Source organism: Protomyctophum parallelum, assembly GCF_964188405.1.
Source record: "Protomyctophum parallelum genome assembly, chromosome: 6".
In the NCBI taxonomy this organism is placed as follows: Eukaryota; Metazoa; Chordata; class Actinopteri; order Myctophiformes; family Myctophidae; genus Protomyctophum; species Protomyctophum parallelum.
This window is the reverse complement of record NC_139701.1, coordinates 6,629,166-6,644,080: the sequence shown is the minus strand read 5'-3', so window position 1 is coordinate 6,644,080 and position 14,915 is coordinate 6,629,166. Positions and strand designations below refer to the sequence as shown.

The 14,915-nt window shown below is 42.3% G+C and overlaps 1 protein-coding gene across 2 annotated transcripts in view; it reads left to right on the top strand.

The window, feature by feature from the left end:
- Positions 1–1,419: 1,419 nt before the first annotated feature.
- The window catches only part of LOC310859783 (importin-13-like), a 52,408-nt gene continuing 38,912 nt past the window's right edge, over positions 1,420–14,915 (top strand). Inside the window, exons 1-2 of one of the 2 annotated variants that reach the window (XM_083766520.1) lie at positions 1,420–1,494; positions 1,953–2,051. In XM_083766520.1, the coding sequence (XP_083622646.1) occupies positions 1,983–2,051 (69 nt within the window). In that variant the 5' untranslated portion in view covers positions 1,420–1,494; positions 1,953–1,982. Of the gene's footprint in view, positions 1,536–1,952; positions 2,052–14,915 lie in introns of both variants that reach the window. The other variant, XM_083766521.1, reaches the window with a different exon arrangement.

Here is a 14,915-nt window from a genome sequence, read left to right as displayed (position 1 = left end):
AATATCTATATCTAAGGAAACTATGTGTACACTATAGAGTGCTATGTCTACATAAAGTGCTATTTAAGTTACATAAATTGAGCCTGTGTAGGAGGTCGAGGCCATGAGGCAAGTGCTATGGGCTGAAGAGGTGCGTTTTCAGACTGCGGCGGAAGATTGGGAGTGAATCTGCAGTTCTGATTGTAATGCATAGTGCATGCCGGTAGGCCAGAAAGGAGGGAGTTACAATAGTCAATTTTTGACATGACTGATGTCTGGATAAGGATTAAGGAGCTGGGCTGACTCCTGGGTGAGGAAGGGTCTGATTTGTCGAATGTTGTAGACAGAGTGTAAACCTACAGGATCGAGTGACAGCAGGATTTAGTGTACAGGGAGAAAAGGAGGGACCAAGTACAGATCCCTGTGGGACGTCCCCAGTAAGGAGGGTTCGGGGGGATGATAGCAAACCTTTCCAAGAAACCTGGTAGGGGTCTGGTCGGTTAGGTAGGAGGAAAACCACTTTAGTGCCGTCCCGCTGATGCCTATCGATCAGCTAGGGTGTCTAGGAGCAGCTGGTGGTTCACTGTGTCAAATGCTGCTGATATGTCTAGAAGAATCAGAAGGGGAGTGGGCCTTTTTGAATCCTGACTGGTTGGGATCCAGCAGGTTGTTCTGTGAGAGATGGAGAGAGAGCTGGTTAGAGACAACACGTTCAATGGTTTTGGAAAGAAAGGGAAGGAGTGATACCGGTCTGTAGTTCTTGACATCAAGAGTGGGTTTCTTGAGGAGTGGCATTACTCTGGCTGACTTGAAGGCAGATGGGACCCAGCCTGAGGTTACTGAGGTGTTGATGATGGAGGTGATGAAGGGGAGCAGATCAGGTGTGATGGTCTGGAAGATAGGAGACGGGACAGGGTCGAGAGGACAGGTGGTAGGTCTAGTGAAGGTGACTAGTTTTAGGACCTCGTCTGGGGAAAGAGGAGAGAAAATTACAGGAAAATTACCCAGCAAGGCTTTAAGTATGGATGCCAATAATACGTAGTATTTTCTGAATACCAGACGGAGTATTTCTACATTGTGGTGGTATTGTATTGGTACTTTTACTTAGGTAAGTACAAAATAAATGCAATTACTTCTGTCTTCTTCTTTCATCACCGGCTATGAGGCTTGTGATTGGAGGAGAGCCTTGTAGGTCCCAGAGCCATAGAGTAAGACAGAGTTACGACAACTCCGTTCATTTCATGGGCCAGGCTCTAAGGCTCTTCTACATAGACTTCTATTGAATGAACCGGAAGTTTACGAAATGCATTGGAGTCTATGGGCTCGTTCTCGAAGTACATGAACCACGTGACCGTGCTGTTGTCTGCCCCCTCAATGTCGTAACTCTGTCTTTCGCTATGGCTCTGGGTCCTGGTGGTGGTGACGCCGTGTCACAGAGAGAGCAGAGGCTGGATTCTGAGAGCGGCAGGGAGCTCGAGCTGACAGCATCCTCACTACCGTCGCAGAAGAACTGAGGTGACAAATTATTATTGGACGTTTATAGAGAACCAAAACATGTAGGCAAAAAAAACAAACAAAAAAAACAAACATATATGAAACATTTTAAGAAAAACGAACACGTTCTGACACCCATGTTAAAACAGATAGCTAGGTTAAATCACTGGGATGTACTTGGACGCTAGAATAACGTTATTAACACCGTCTGCTAGCTAGCTGACGCTAGCATGTTTAGTGCTAGCAGTTGCCACAGAATGTGAGTTATAGCTAGGCTAGGTTGTTAGCTTGCCGGGGGGTTAGCTCGCTCTGCTACTATGATCATCAGACGTTGAAGACAAAACTACAACACTGCCAAGCTCAGAACGTTATATAATGCTTAATAACACTGTATATTAGTAGAGGGTGCATACTGGAAGCAGTTGAACGTCATCGAGCGAGGTGCTGAATGCGTTGTTTCATTTGTGATGGTTTGACAGCTCCGTGTCAGTCAGCGCTATAGCGGAGACATGGAGACACCGGGACGGATAGCATCATCACAGGACGCCCTGGACTTCACCGTGGAAAACGTAGAGAAGGTTAGTCCTTTTTCACCAGTCAGAGTCGGCTATTAAAAGTTAACTTCAAAACAGTATAAAGTAGGCTACTGTCAGGGCTTTGTGGTATAAAGCCAACAAGAAAATGAACTTTTCCATTTAATATTATGCAAAAGCAACATCATGCTATGTTTTATCTAAACGTCATACTTGGGCAGGGCTCTCTCTTGTGAACGTTGAACGTTGTGCAAATGGTTATTCAAGTTGTCTTCCCCCATAGTAGCATGTTTCTACCTTTTGTTGCCTTCAAATCATTACTGGCCATTGGATATCAAGGATGGTTGATATGATTAAATGAGAAAGAGGGGGGTGGGTGGGGGGGGTACCAAAACAAACTACAAAGTCTATAGGCTACTATTTAGATGCTGTAGTAGGTCATATATAGCCCACATGTTGTGGACGTGCTCCATCTTTCTCACTGAGAACGCTTTCCTGGGTCTTGTTCGTTTGGGTGGTTCGACTGTGTGACTGTGCACTGTGCACGCATGATGTGCTGGTTGTCTGTCTGCGTCTGCCAGGTCGCTGTGTGATGAATCTTCCTGTGGCTTGGTGGCCCGTGGTTTGGGACAGAGGAGAGAGAAGACAATAGGGGGATGGGTAGACTAGACAGACTGTGTGTGTGTGTGAGTGAGAGAGATTGTGTTTGAGGGGTGGCTAGGTGTTTCTGCAGAAGAGCAGAGCTGAAATGTGATGAGATTGATGGAGGGGGAGAGAGAGAGAGAGAGGAGAGGGGTGATGTCTGTGACAGTGGAAGAGGAGGAGGAGGAGGGGGGGGGGGTGGTGTTGATGCGACATTCATGATTAGAAGCTGAGCTGGAAAGGGGAGGAAGCACATTCTTGCACAGGGAAAATGGCATGCCTGGCTGGTAGGTTCTAGTGTGAGAGAGGTCAACTCATTCAGTTTTGGATCTAATTTCTTCAGTACAGTGTGATATTTGTGTCTATCCAGGATTCCAGACTCATCGTCAGTCTACAAGCAAACAGTTCTGTCTCATTTTGCGTGCACTAGCCTGAGAAAGAAAACATCAGACCGTACACTGTTTGAGAAAATCAATAACTCGTTTCTAAATGGGGGCCTCTCCTCTTGGTCAGTTTTTGAGAAAATAAATGACAGCCAACCAGTAGCGCTGAGCATTGCATCTTCCTCAAATAAAGTGATTTTCTTTGGTTTTGGGGTGATAAAGGAGATTATCTACACTGTAATCTGAGTAGCCCATTGGCATTGTGAACAAACATGAAACAAAGACATACTGATGATCCTAAAACACATTGACATGTTTAGGATATTGATACATTTGACGCTTTTCCAAATGAATCATGTAGGCTTACTAGGCTAGTCTGTTTCATCAGGATGGCCGGGGGACTCATATTTTAGAGCTTAGTACACTGTAGTGATGGTACCTTTCAACACCATGGATGGTGGTTAGCATAATTAGTGGAAAACTAATTATGAGTTGTTATGAACTAATTAACTTAAGTTTGACCAGATGAAGAGCCTTGGCTCGAAACGCTGTCAATAAAGTAATATTTGGAGCAGATGAGTGTGTGGGTTCTTTCTTCTTTTTCTGATAGCATAATTTGTGGGACACAATGTAGATCAAGGTGGAATTGGTGTTTCGGATCTATCTGGGATCTGCTTTGGATCAGCTATTCTAGGTTTATAACAGTATTACATATTCGTCCCGAAACATTTTGGTACAGGGCATTCGGTATGGTGCAGATGTGTACCGATCCGAAGGCAAAGGAGACTTGACGTTAGATTAACGATGATACCACTAACCACTTTCAGATTTAGCTACTAGCATTGTTGAGGGGCGCTAGCCCCTCCTATGCCCAGCTTTCCGGGTTTGTGTAAACACAATCGCATTGGCTTGTGATTGGCTGATCACCCCATACTCCCATAGCAATGATTTGATTGGCTGAGCAAAGTACATAATGACGATATAAGTGAGGGCAGAAACTTGAAGACTGAAAAGTGAGGATGCAAATTGTGATTGGCCGGAATGAGATGATGATAAGAGCGCCCCTCACTTCCCATGGGTGTCATTTTTTTTCTTATCGTATTGTTTTACCCAGCGTATACAACAGCTTCTCTCCTGAAATTTTAGTAAGGGTAGCAAGCTTGTGCTTCATTAGTTTTCGCGAATCTGTGAAAAATCTACTGAAGCAGACGATAAATTACCCTGGAAGCTGGGTGTGTGAACTGGGCACATTAGCATCAGCACCAGACCACTGGCTTTAGAAGAAGAAGTCTGGGAGTCTGCCACTAATATTATTATCTTCACTACCTGACAACCTCAGCAGCTGCTAACTGGAAGCACGCCACACACACACACACACACACACACACACACACACACACACACACACACACACACACACACACACACACACACACACACACACACACACACACACACACACACACACACACACACACACACACACACACACAAACAATCAGACATCTCTGGAGCATCAATCTGGAAATCAATAGTGCTTCCTGTAAGTGGATCAGCAGCAGCAGTTGAATTAAAACTTGAGACCAGCAGTGAGCTTATTATTTTAAATAAAACTTATGATAACATGCTTTCAGACCATGTCTACACAAATGTCTATAGCATGGAGATGTTTGAGTATGTGCTCTATATTGATGCTCATTGATGGGAGATGATGGTTCCTGGTTGTGTGTGCGTGCGTGCGTGCACGCGTAGTTTTTATACAAAGTCTTTTGTTCAGTGTTTGGGTCTGTGGAAGACAGTAGCACATTGTCTTTATCTTTGCGTGTATAAAGAATGCATGCATACATATACTGCCTTATATTTCCACTACACTACACAATCATTTGCCTGGTCCAGAATCAGAAATGCCTCTACCAAGCAACAGGACATTTGGGGAAATTCAGAACAGTACGTTGTTAATTCTTTGTAGTATCATACGCTCAGGAGACGCATGGATAGAGAAGAGTCGATGCACAAAGTCGCCTAGGTTCACCGAATTGCTCAAGGGCACCGCAATGTATTGTACGGTCACTGTTGCTTGCATTGAATCGGTGTCTTCAGGCAAAGCAATGGTCCGTATTAAAGCAAGCATCCAGCCATATCAGGACACTAAGCACAGCGGTACCTTCTCTAAGGCCATTCTGAACTAGAGGTGGACGAACAGCTCACTGACTCCTCTATTCTTTTATACATCTCTCTTTTCTTAACCCATTAAGACCTTCAAATGTCTTCTAAATCTTCTAAATTAAGTTTTCTGAAAAGTGAAAACCTTATGTTGCTATATCAGTGGTAAGGCCTAAAAAAAACAACTTTGGTTTCCGGTTGCCGACCGACTCTATTAAATATGCGCGACCCGTATTATTTTATTGGCATTTGGTGGGGGAAAAAAAAGAAGAAGCTCAGAATACGACCGAGTCAAGACCAAAAAGGTCTTTGATCATTAAAATTCTCTTTGATGAGACCATCGGGACAAGCAACCTCATCCTACGTTATAAAAAATAAAATCCACGTAGGAACCACTATCGTTTGTAACAACACTGTCAACACAGCGCTCTGTGCGCCGCCATGTTGCTCAGCTCTGACCGCGGAGCGGAGCGCAGCCTCTAGACTAGAGCTGTTTAAAGACAGAGAGTGACGACAATGGACTGATCAATGACGCATGCAGCCCCACGAATAAGCAGTGAACGGAGATGTCGCAACTCTCTCAACTAAACCGCGCTGCCTCCGACAGAAATATTTAGGGGAACATGTTTTAACGTGACATGCAGACCCGGTTCAATGGGAAACACAAACACACATTGAATAACACACGCCGATATTGTTGTGTTTCTGTTGCGTGTGTGTTGTGGTGCCAGTGCCACCGCACATTAAAATGCCACCAAAAAAATTGCCAAAGCCAACCGCAGGGCAGCAGAAAATATCAGCAACCCTATTTTCTAAACCTGCTGCCTCTAGGCTACTCCAGGTATGTCACTGTGTAATGAAAACAATGTAAAATTGTATTAACCATTAAAACTGCCACAGTTATTTCACATAGCCAAAATATGAAATATGTAGAAGCCTATCCATCATTGCCGTAGATTTTTTTTTTTTATCCTTGCTACCCATCCTTCCCACGAAAAAATAAATAAATAAAATAAAATAAATTCCTTGCTACCCATCCTTCCCACGAAAAAATAAAATAAAATAAATTCCCTACCTACTCAGCCCAAAAATGACAGCCAATCGGAAACCAAAGTTGTTTTTTTTTAGGCCTAATCAAACTTTCTCATGTCAAGGAGTGGACCCCCCAAAATGTATTTGGCCACAGGAGCGGGCCTATATCCAAAATATTTTGTCCCATGCACCCCCCCAGAAGCAAAGATTTGAGTAAGGTGATATAGAAAGATAACTCATGTCATGGCAGTTATAATGTAAGGGTCATACAATAGAGCAGAACAGAGAAATAGAAGTGGACTCTAAAATATGATCCATGCCGTATCGAGTGGAGCTGTGAAGGAGGAGATGCTCTTTCATTCGGAGATGAGGGAATGATTAATCGACTGCGTTGCAATCCCACTTATTGACAGATTTAAACATGATGCTGGAGGTGGAGTGCCAGAGTCTTATAGGTTATACGATACACAGCCAGGCTAATTTGAGCATGTTCTCCAGCTTCCTGCCTATTGATTCAGTATTATTTATTTTAGTCAAAGAGGTACAGCAAGATGTATTATGTACATTGATTCGGTGGCTTTATCAGTCTATGTGCTGGAATGTCAAATTAGGCTGTATCCCCGCCACAGACAGACACGTTTTTGCTGTTCACTTCGCTTTCCTTGTTCTGTTCAACTTTCAGCTTCCAGTGCCCTTAACCCAGTACAGGTATTCAACCTCTTTTCAGCGCCCAGCAATTTGGGCGCTGGCCTGCTTTCCGAGTTGAAGGAATGTGCACATTGGCTCGAAGTGTGCAGCACGTCAATGGGACTTTTAGTACTATCACCCAATTAGGTTCATATGTGTCCAAATGACAGCGGCTAAACGATGCAACAGCGTTGCAACCAACAAAGCACACTGAAGAAAAATGGAACGGCCAACTTTGTATCATGGATTTGCATATCATGAAAGGGCAGCGTGCTGTGAAGTAATAATAATTTAGTTAGTGTTTTATGTTAACAAACACACTGCTTTGTGGTCATCATAGCAACAGGCAAAAGCACGGCTCCTCCCAAGGCTCAGCACCTGTGCGCAGCAGGCAGGCAGCACCAGGCAGGCATTTCACAAGCCCTCACCTCCAGCTCTCCTGCCAGAACAACAAGTCTGGCAGCCAGAGACACAGCCAAACCCAAAGCTGTGGCTTGTTAGGAAAGTGAGGTTAAGATACTTTGAGTTTTGTGTGGGTGTCTCAGACTTGTATCTACCATCCATGAGTTGCTGGGTAAGGTTATTATCACCATTGGCAACATGTTGTTCTGTTTATTTCCCTCTGCCGCTGTCTGCATGAACGATCAACCATCTGTACATGCAAACTTGTGCATTTCACACAACACGTGACAACAAGTGAGTCACGACGCACGCATGCACTTGCACGTTTTTTCCTTTGTTCCACCCATTAAGCTTCCCTTCTGATGTTCTTTCTTTTGTTATTGTAAAGGAGATAAGATGCTGGTTTTTCTTAGCAACATGTACTCCCCCCCCCCCCCCCCCCCCACACACACACACACACACACACACAGATCAGGTAGGTAGTGTCACAGAAGAATATAATGGGACAGGTAGTACTGATATTAGCCGAACATTGGTATCGGTCTATCGGACAATACAATACTACCTTGTTGCTTGTCATCGGTGCATCAGCAAATAAGATTACATTCACTGATGCCAGCGGCTGATGTTTCATAAAGACTGGAACACTTTAAAACTGTTCTTTTGTATATTGAGTATTTATTTCCCTGGCACTAAATGGGGATTGAAGAATAGCAACAAAACAAACTAACAACAAACGAGTATCGGACATGTTATTTTTAGACATCTTGTCAGTATTTTCCAATCGGTGCATCCCAATTTAATAGGCATTTGTTTCCAATCCTTCTATCCTGACATCCTACACCCCTCAAATATTAGTTAGCTGTAAAAAGAAAATCAACCAGGACTCGATGGAGATGCAAAAAAATATAATGTAAAGTAGGCTGGTGCTTCAAGGATCAGTGGGACTGGAATACTAAAGAAAAGGCGGCGATCCGAGAACTCAAAAGGTTAAAAAATAAGGAGAGGGTGGATAAAAATAAATGTACTTTATTTAGAAAAGTTAAAATAAGCCAACATGTTTCGACTCAGAGTCTTCAAACTTGCCCTGATGAAGACTCTGTTTGAGTCAAAACATGTTGGTTTATTTAAACTTTTCTAAATAAAGTACATTTATTTTTATCCACCCTCTCCTCATTTTTTAACCTTTTTAGTGCTCGGATTGCCGCCTTTTCTTTAGAATTAGGTTGAGGCAGTGTCCCGACCACCAGCATCCCCTCCTATATACAGCTTTAATGTTTGTTTTTGGTTAAGAAAACGCTATAGACAATAAAGATATATATTTTTTCACTTAATTTGTATTGATGAAAAGACAAAGACAAAACAAAACAAAAAGACAATACGAAAAAAGAAAAGGAAGAAATACAACAAGGCTGCATTTTTCACATTACAAGATACATTCATTGAAATCCTCATACATTATTGCTAGGCTGAAAGAAGAGATCCCACTTTTCCCACTTTTTATTGAACTTATCCTCTTGTAGTCTAAGTATGAATGTTTTTTTCCATATCGTACAGTTCCTCAGTAATGTCCATCCAATGTTCTTTCGTTGGTGGGTCCTGTTGGTACCAGCGTCGTGTGATCGCTTTCTTACTTCTTGCTAAGAGGATTTTGGTTAAATATTTATCATGTATTAGAAACTCTTCAGGGATATTTCCCAGCAATAAAAAGGAACAAGTCTGAGGTATCTTAAAACACAGAATGGTCTCCAAGGTGGAGTGGATATCCTGCCAGTATTTCTGAATTCAGAATATACTGTGGCCTCCTTGTGGCCACACTGTCTCCAGCATGGCTGTTCTGTTTTCAATTGTCTTGACTTAATTTTAGGTGTTATAAAAAATCTCATTAGGTTCTTTCAACAGAATTCTCTCTACATTCTTGAGTTGGTAGACGTAATTTGTGTTTTGCATATTTACCCATTCCTCTGTAGTGATGGTAATCTCCAACTATTTCACCAACTAATCATTTTTAATGTACTCGGTGGAGTTAGTCCTAGCTGAAACCAAGGCATTGTATACACTAGACACTGCTCTTTTGGACTCATGCTTATATATATGCCTGTATAAAAACCTGTATGAATAAAGAGAAATGTAATGTTTGTGTTGAGGACTAAAACAAACATTAGCACCCGTTGCTTAACCCATTCTGAACGGGCACCCATTTTGGTGTCAGCATCATGTTATGCTTTAGCTATTGAAAAATAGCAGATCTACAAGCTCATATCGCGCCACCGAGTGGCGCGATACGAGCTTGTAGGTCTGCTATTTTTGAAAAATCGAAGAGCGACTGACATTTCTAGAATCTGATCTCAGGTCAGAATGGGTTAATCAGACCAGTGTGTGTCCAGTGGAAACCTCGTATGAATCTGATCTCAGGTCAGAATGGGTTAAACAAACATTATGTTGTAATTGAGAGCGCCCCTCACTTCACACGGGTGTGATTTTTGGAGTAGAGAAGTATCTGATTTATTAAGAGTAAACATCAAGCAGGCTGTCGTCTAAAGGTTGTTTTTACTGAAGGGATGCAGTGCCTGTCTTATGTGCATGTTTCTGTATGAGTATCCGGCGACAGTATTGCAACTAAAGGAGACTGCCTCGCCCGAGGAGTTGTTTATTGTAATCGATCGCACAAAATAAACACCACCGGTGTGTATGGACATTAATGATGTAATGACATGTCTCTTGTATTCTATTGCTTTTTTCTATTACAAATATACTTTTAGGGCAACCAAATGGTCAGCGACGTCCCTGTTCCCCAGACAGACGGAAAGGTAGCAGCATAGATTTGTACTCCACCGAGCGGCGAGCGCCCCTTACTAGTTAATGTACTGTAACTGGGCAGGGCCACAGTATAGATGAAATGTGAACTGTGTTCTCTCCTGATACTGGAATGACTTTGTGCTGTAGTGGACAGATGGCTCAGGGAAAATGTCACGCCTAGCGTGCGCCCACTGCAGAGACTAAGTCACCTGCTGTCCAGAGATGCCCATGTATGTACAGTGTGCAGATGGTAAGAGTTTCTGTGCAGCCTTTCTTATTCTCGTTGAATTTCATTCCTCTTTAAAGCCCATCTGCATCTGGTAGTTCTTTCAGTTTTTTCAGATATTAAATGTGTTCCTGGCCAACCTGTAGTGGTTATTATCTATTGATTACATTCCAGAGGCACCATGGACCATTTTAGTTTTTAAGTACACCATTTCCTCTTAACCACTTTCAACCTGGCATCCCCAGTTTGGGCATGTCATTATAGGCAAAAACTTACAAAAACAATTACTATTTTTCCCTAAAACATATCGTGGAATGGGGGATGACGACTAAAAGTAACGGTTGCTGGAAAACTTCTACCTGAATAATAAATAAATAAAATCAAATGCTTGAATCAGTTTAGACTAGAGTGATGACTATCTCAATTTGTTTCCTGCAATATTTTCTGCTGAAAATAGTAATATTCATCACAATCACGAAATCTACCAAAAACAAATCTGGCATGCTCATTACACAACACTGATTTGTGCTAGTTTTGATGTTAGTCTACTGGCAAATACTTACTATATACTTATTTACTTATTTGATCCACAGAATGTATTTACAAGCTATTGTGACTTTTGGATATTTGTTTTGTAATGTTTGGAATGTCACAAGTTAGTCCTCCATCTTTATTGCACTGTTGAGTAAACACATGATCTACTGCCATGAAACAGCCTTTTCACAGCGTCTGGAGTACCACCGGTATTTCCCTTGGGAATCTGTGCAAAACAGCACATATGCACAGCACACATATGCACACATATGCACACACACACACACACACACACACACACACACACACACACGCACACACACACACGCACACACACATTGTGTGTTAGTTGGAACAGATGGTGTCTCTGCCTTGCGGAGTGATGCTTTTTCCACCAGCAGCTCTCCTCCCTTTTAAAAGAGGAGTTTAAATGATTGTTGACAGGACCTTCCCAGAGCAACTTTTCCTCGGGTCAGGTTGTGTGTCCATCTATAGACATGATAGTACGGTAGCTTAGCAAAATAATGTGGACACGGCTTACAAAAGCGCCACATTTTTTCCACATGTTCTCCATAACCATACATTTCATTTTGGAAGGGGGGCCACGTCATCAAGATGTCAGAAGGCGGCCATCTTGGCGTTCAAAGATGGCCGCCACCTTTTGTGGTGGTTCTGGACAACCGTGGGTCCGACCGACTCGACACCGGCACTGCACTCCCTGTGGGGGTGTGGAATGTGTGTGTCGAATTTGAAGTCGGTGGGGCAAACGGTTCTCGAGTTACGTGGATTACAGATGTACAGACACACACAGACTTGAATATATGTCAATGGGCAATGCCCATTGGGTTTTCTTTAGATGATGGGTAAGAAGAGAGAGATGTGATGTCAGGTGGTGTGGGCTAAGAAGTGGTCAGGGCTAAGATAAAGTATATGAGATGTACAGTAAGTGCAAAGAGAGATGGTGAGGGAGGGAGAAAATGATTTGTACCAATTGACCAGACAGTAGACAGTAGTGTAACAGGTTACGGTGAGTATAGAGATGGAAATGTTCTAGCAAGCGAAGCCAGTGTATTGAGAATATGGGACATATGTGTCAGGAGTTATTTGTGAGAGGGAAGATGTATACGATGGTAGTGAGACCAGCCATGCCGTACGGTTGGAAACGGTGGCACTAATGAAAAGGAGGCACAGCTGGAGGTGGCAGAATTAAGGATGCTATGGTTGTGAAAAGGAGTGAAAAGGAAGGACATTATCAGAAATGACTAAATTAGAGGATCAGCCCAGGTTAGAAGGTTTGGGGATAAAGCAAGAGAGGTGAGGTTGAGATGGTTTAGACATGTGAAAAGGAGGGATGAGGGTACATTGGGAGAAGGATGCTGAAGATGTAGCTGCCAGGTAAGAGGATGGCCAAAGACGAGGTTTAAGGATGCTGTGAGAGATGACATGAAGGTGGCAGGTCACAGAGGAAGATGCAGAAAACAAAACCAAATGGAGTCCATGTGTGGTCCAGCCCTATGGAATGTAAAATTCAAGCATGTGCTAATGAAAAGTATTTAAAATATATAGTTTTGATGCTCATCCTAGATCCTACTACTATAGGGGATGCAAAGCAATATGTCTGTTTATCCGTCCGACTTCTCCTACCAAATCACTCCGTTAGCACACATCTCTCTATGCACAAAAAATGATGCATGCCACAGAAAACCATCTGCACTACATTGCATCCATGTCATATTTACTGTACAAATATTGCTTTTGTATGACATACTGTTATTGCGCAACATTTCACTGTGACGCAAATTACATTACAATTTCCACATTAACCGACCCCTCCCTTTTCCCTGCGTGTGCACACACACACACACACACACGCGGTACTGTACAGTACACTACAGTATGGTAAAGTACAGCACAGTATGGTACAGTAACGTGCGGTACGGCACTGTACAGTACAGTAGAGTATGGTACAGTATGATACCATAAAGTATGGTACAGTACGATGCAGTACAGTACGGTACAGTGCAGTACAGTGTGGTACAGTACGGTACAGTATGGTACTGTGCAGTACGGTACGGTACGGTACAGTACGGTACAGTATGGTACAGTATGGTACAGTATGATACCGTACAGTACAGTACAGTACAGTACAGTACAGTACAGTACAGTACAGTACAGTACAGTATGGTACAGTATGATACCGTACAGTACAGTACAGTACAGTACAGTACAGTATGATACCATACAGTAAGGTACAGTACAGTACAGTACAGTATGGTACAGTATGATACAGTACAGTACAGTATAGTACAGTATGATACAGTACAGTACAGTACAGTACGATACCGTACAGTACAGTACAGTACGATACCGTACAGTAAGGTACAGTACAGTACAGTACAGTACAGTACAGTATGATACCATACAGTAAGGTACAGTATGGTACAGTATGATGCCCTGCAGTGCTGTACAGTATTATACAGTATGGTACAGTACATCACAAAGGTATAGCCAAATATATGCTGAAATGCAAAATCAGTCTAATATTGGTGGCCATCTTGAAATTAATGGCCGCCATCTTCTCTCACAATATGGCTGTTAGCCACTGTAGTAATATGAGTATTGTGAGACAGAAGGAAGCTTCTTAGAAATTACAAAGTTCCTAATTCAAATTCTGCACAAGAATACTGTATAATTCTGAAAAATGGCGGCCATTTTGAATTTTCATTGAAAATGTTATATTATCCAAAAGAAACATTTACCAAGTACTATGCATGGAAATATGTCCAAATATGTCTCGAATATCATATTATATCCATCACTCATAAGAAAACGGTTGTTGCTGGTGGCCATTTTGAAAAATGGCTGCTATGGGCGCCATGTTGAAAATTCAAGTTGGGTCCACATCCAAATCTTTTTAGAATGCCTTTGGCTATAAGTGTACCAAATTTCATGCTTTTATCACAAACTGAACGATTCATTGATATAGTGGAGCTAAGCTGCTGTACTAATAGTGTTATACCGATGAAGTCTAGACTGTGTCGGAGTTAACATGCTCTTCTCCTGGTTGATTTGAGACCCGAGAGAGGTTGGTGGCAGACGCAGGTCCCTCTTTAATCTGTCCACCATCACTTACATGAGCACCAAAACCAAACAGAATAGGAATACATCAAAGTAAAGTCCAAAAACGAACCATAATTGTGTACATATATTGCCAGAATGAACGAAATTATCTATTATTGGCAGATTTAGTCACTTATTGATATTCCCTATAGTTATATTGCATTCCTTGACAAGGAAAATGTATATATTGACACCAAGTTTGACCTTTTAGGTGGCTTAGAAGCTGAGATAGCTGCACTTATAGATATTACATGGCGGCCATCTTTGAACGCCAAGATGGCCGCCTTCTGACATCTTGATGACGTGGCCCCCCTTCCAAAATGAAACGTATGGTTATGGAGAACATGTGGAAAAAATTTGGCGCTTTTGTAAGCCGTGTCCACATTTCTCTAAAATATGGCCCTAAGCTACCGTACTATGAGGGATGCTACAGTTCACTGCATGCATGTCAAAACCACTCATTCACTTTTTGCTAAACTGTTTCCACAAGTCACTAGCCAACAACTGATCATTAATGGCCTATTGCAGACAGTTTGTCTAGGAATCAGATTATCTAAATTAAAATACTTGCATATTTGCATTATTAAGTGCTTAGTGTTCATAATTAAAACACAATCAGTGCCTGGGATTCTTTCAAAATAGAAGCTTGGGGTGCCGGGAAGATATGGCCGCTTTTACTCTAAAACATTTATTCCGCTCTTTTGACTGCATTAATTGCATACACTATTCTGTGATATATTATCTGCCTATTTGGGCCGAAACCGAATAGACCGAAAATGCGTTTTTAGCCATTTTCTGCCGAATATTTTCTGCGGCCGAATATTCGGTGCATCACTATGCTGTACCTATATAACATTGAGCTACACTATGAATCTGACGTGGAGGAGGAGAGAAGCACGTGTTGTGCTTTCAGAGATGCTC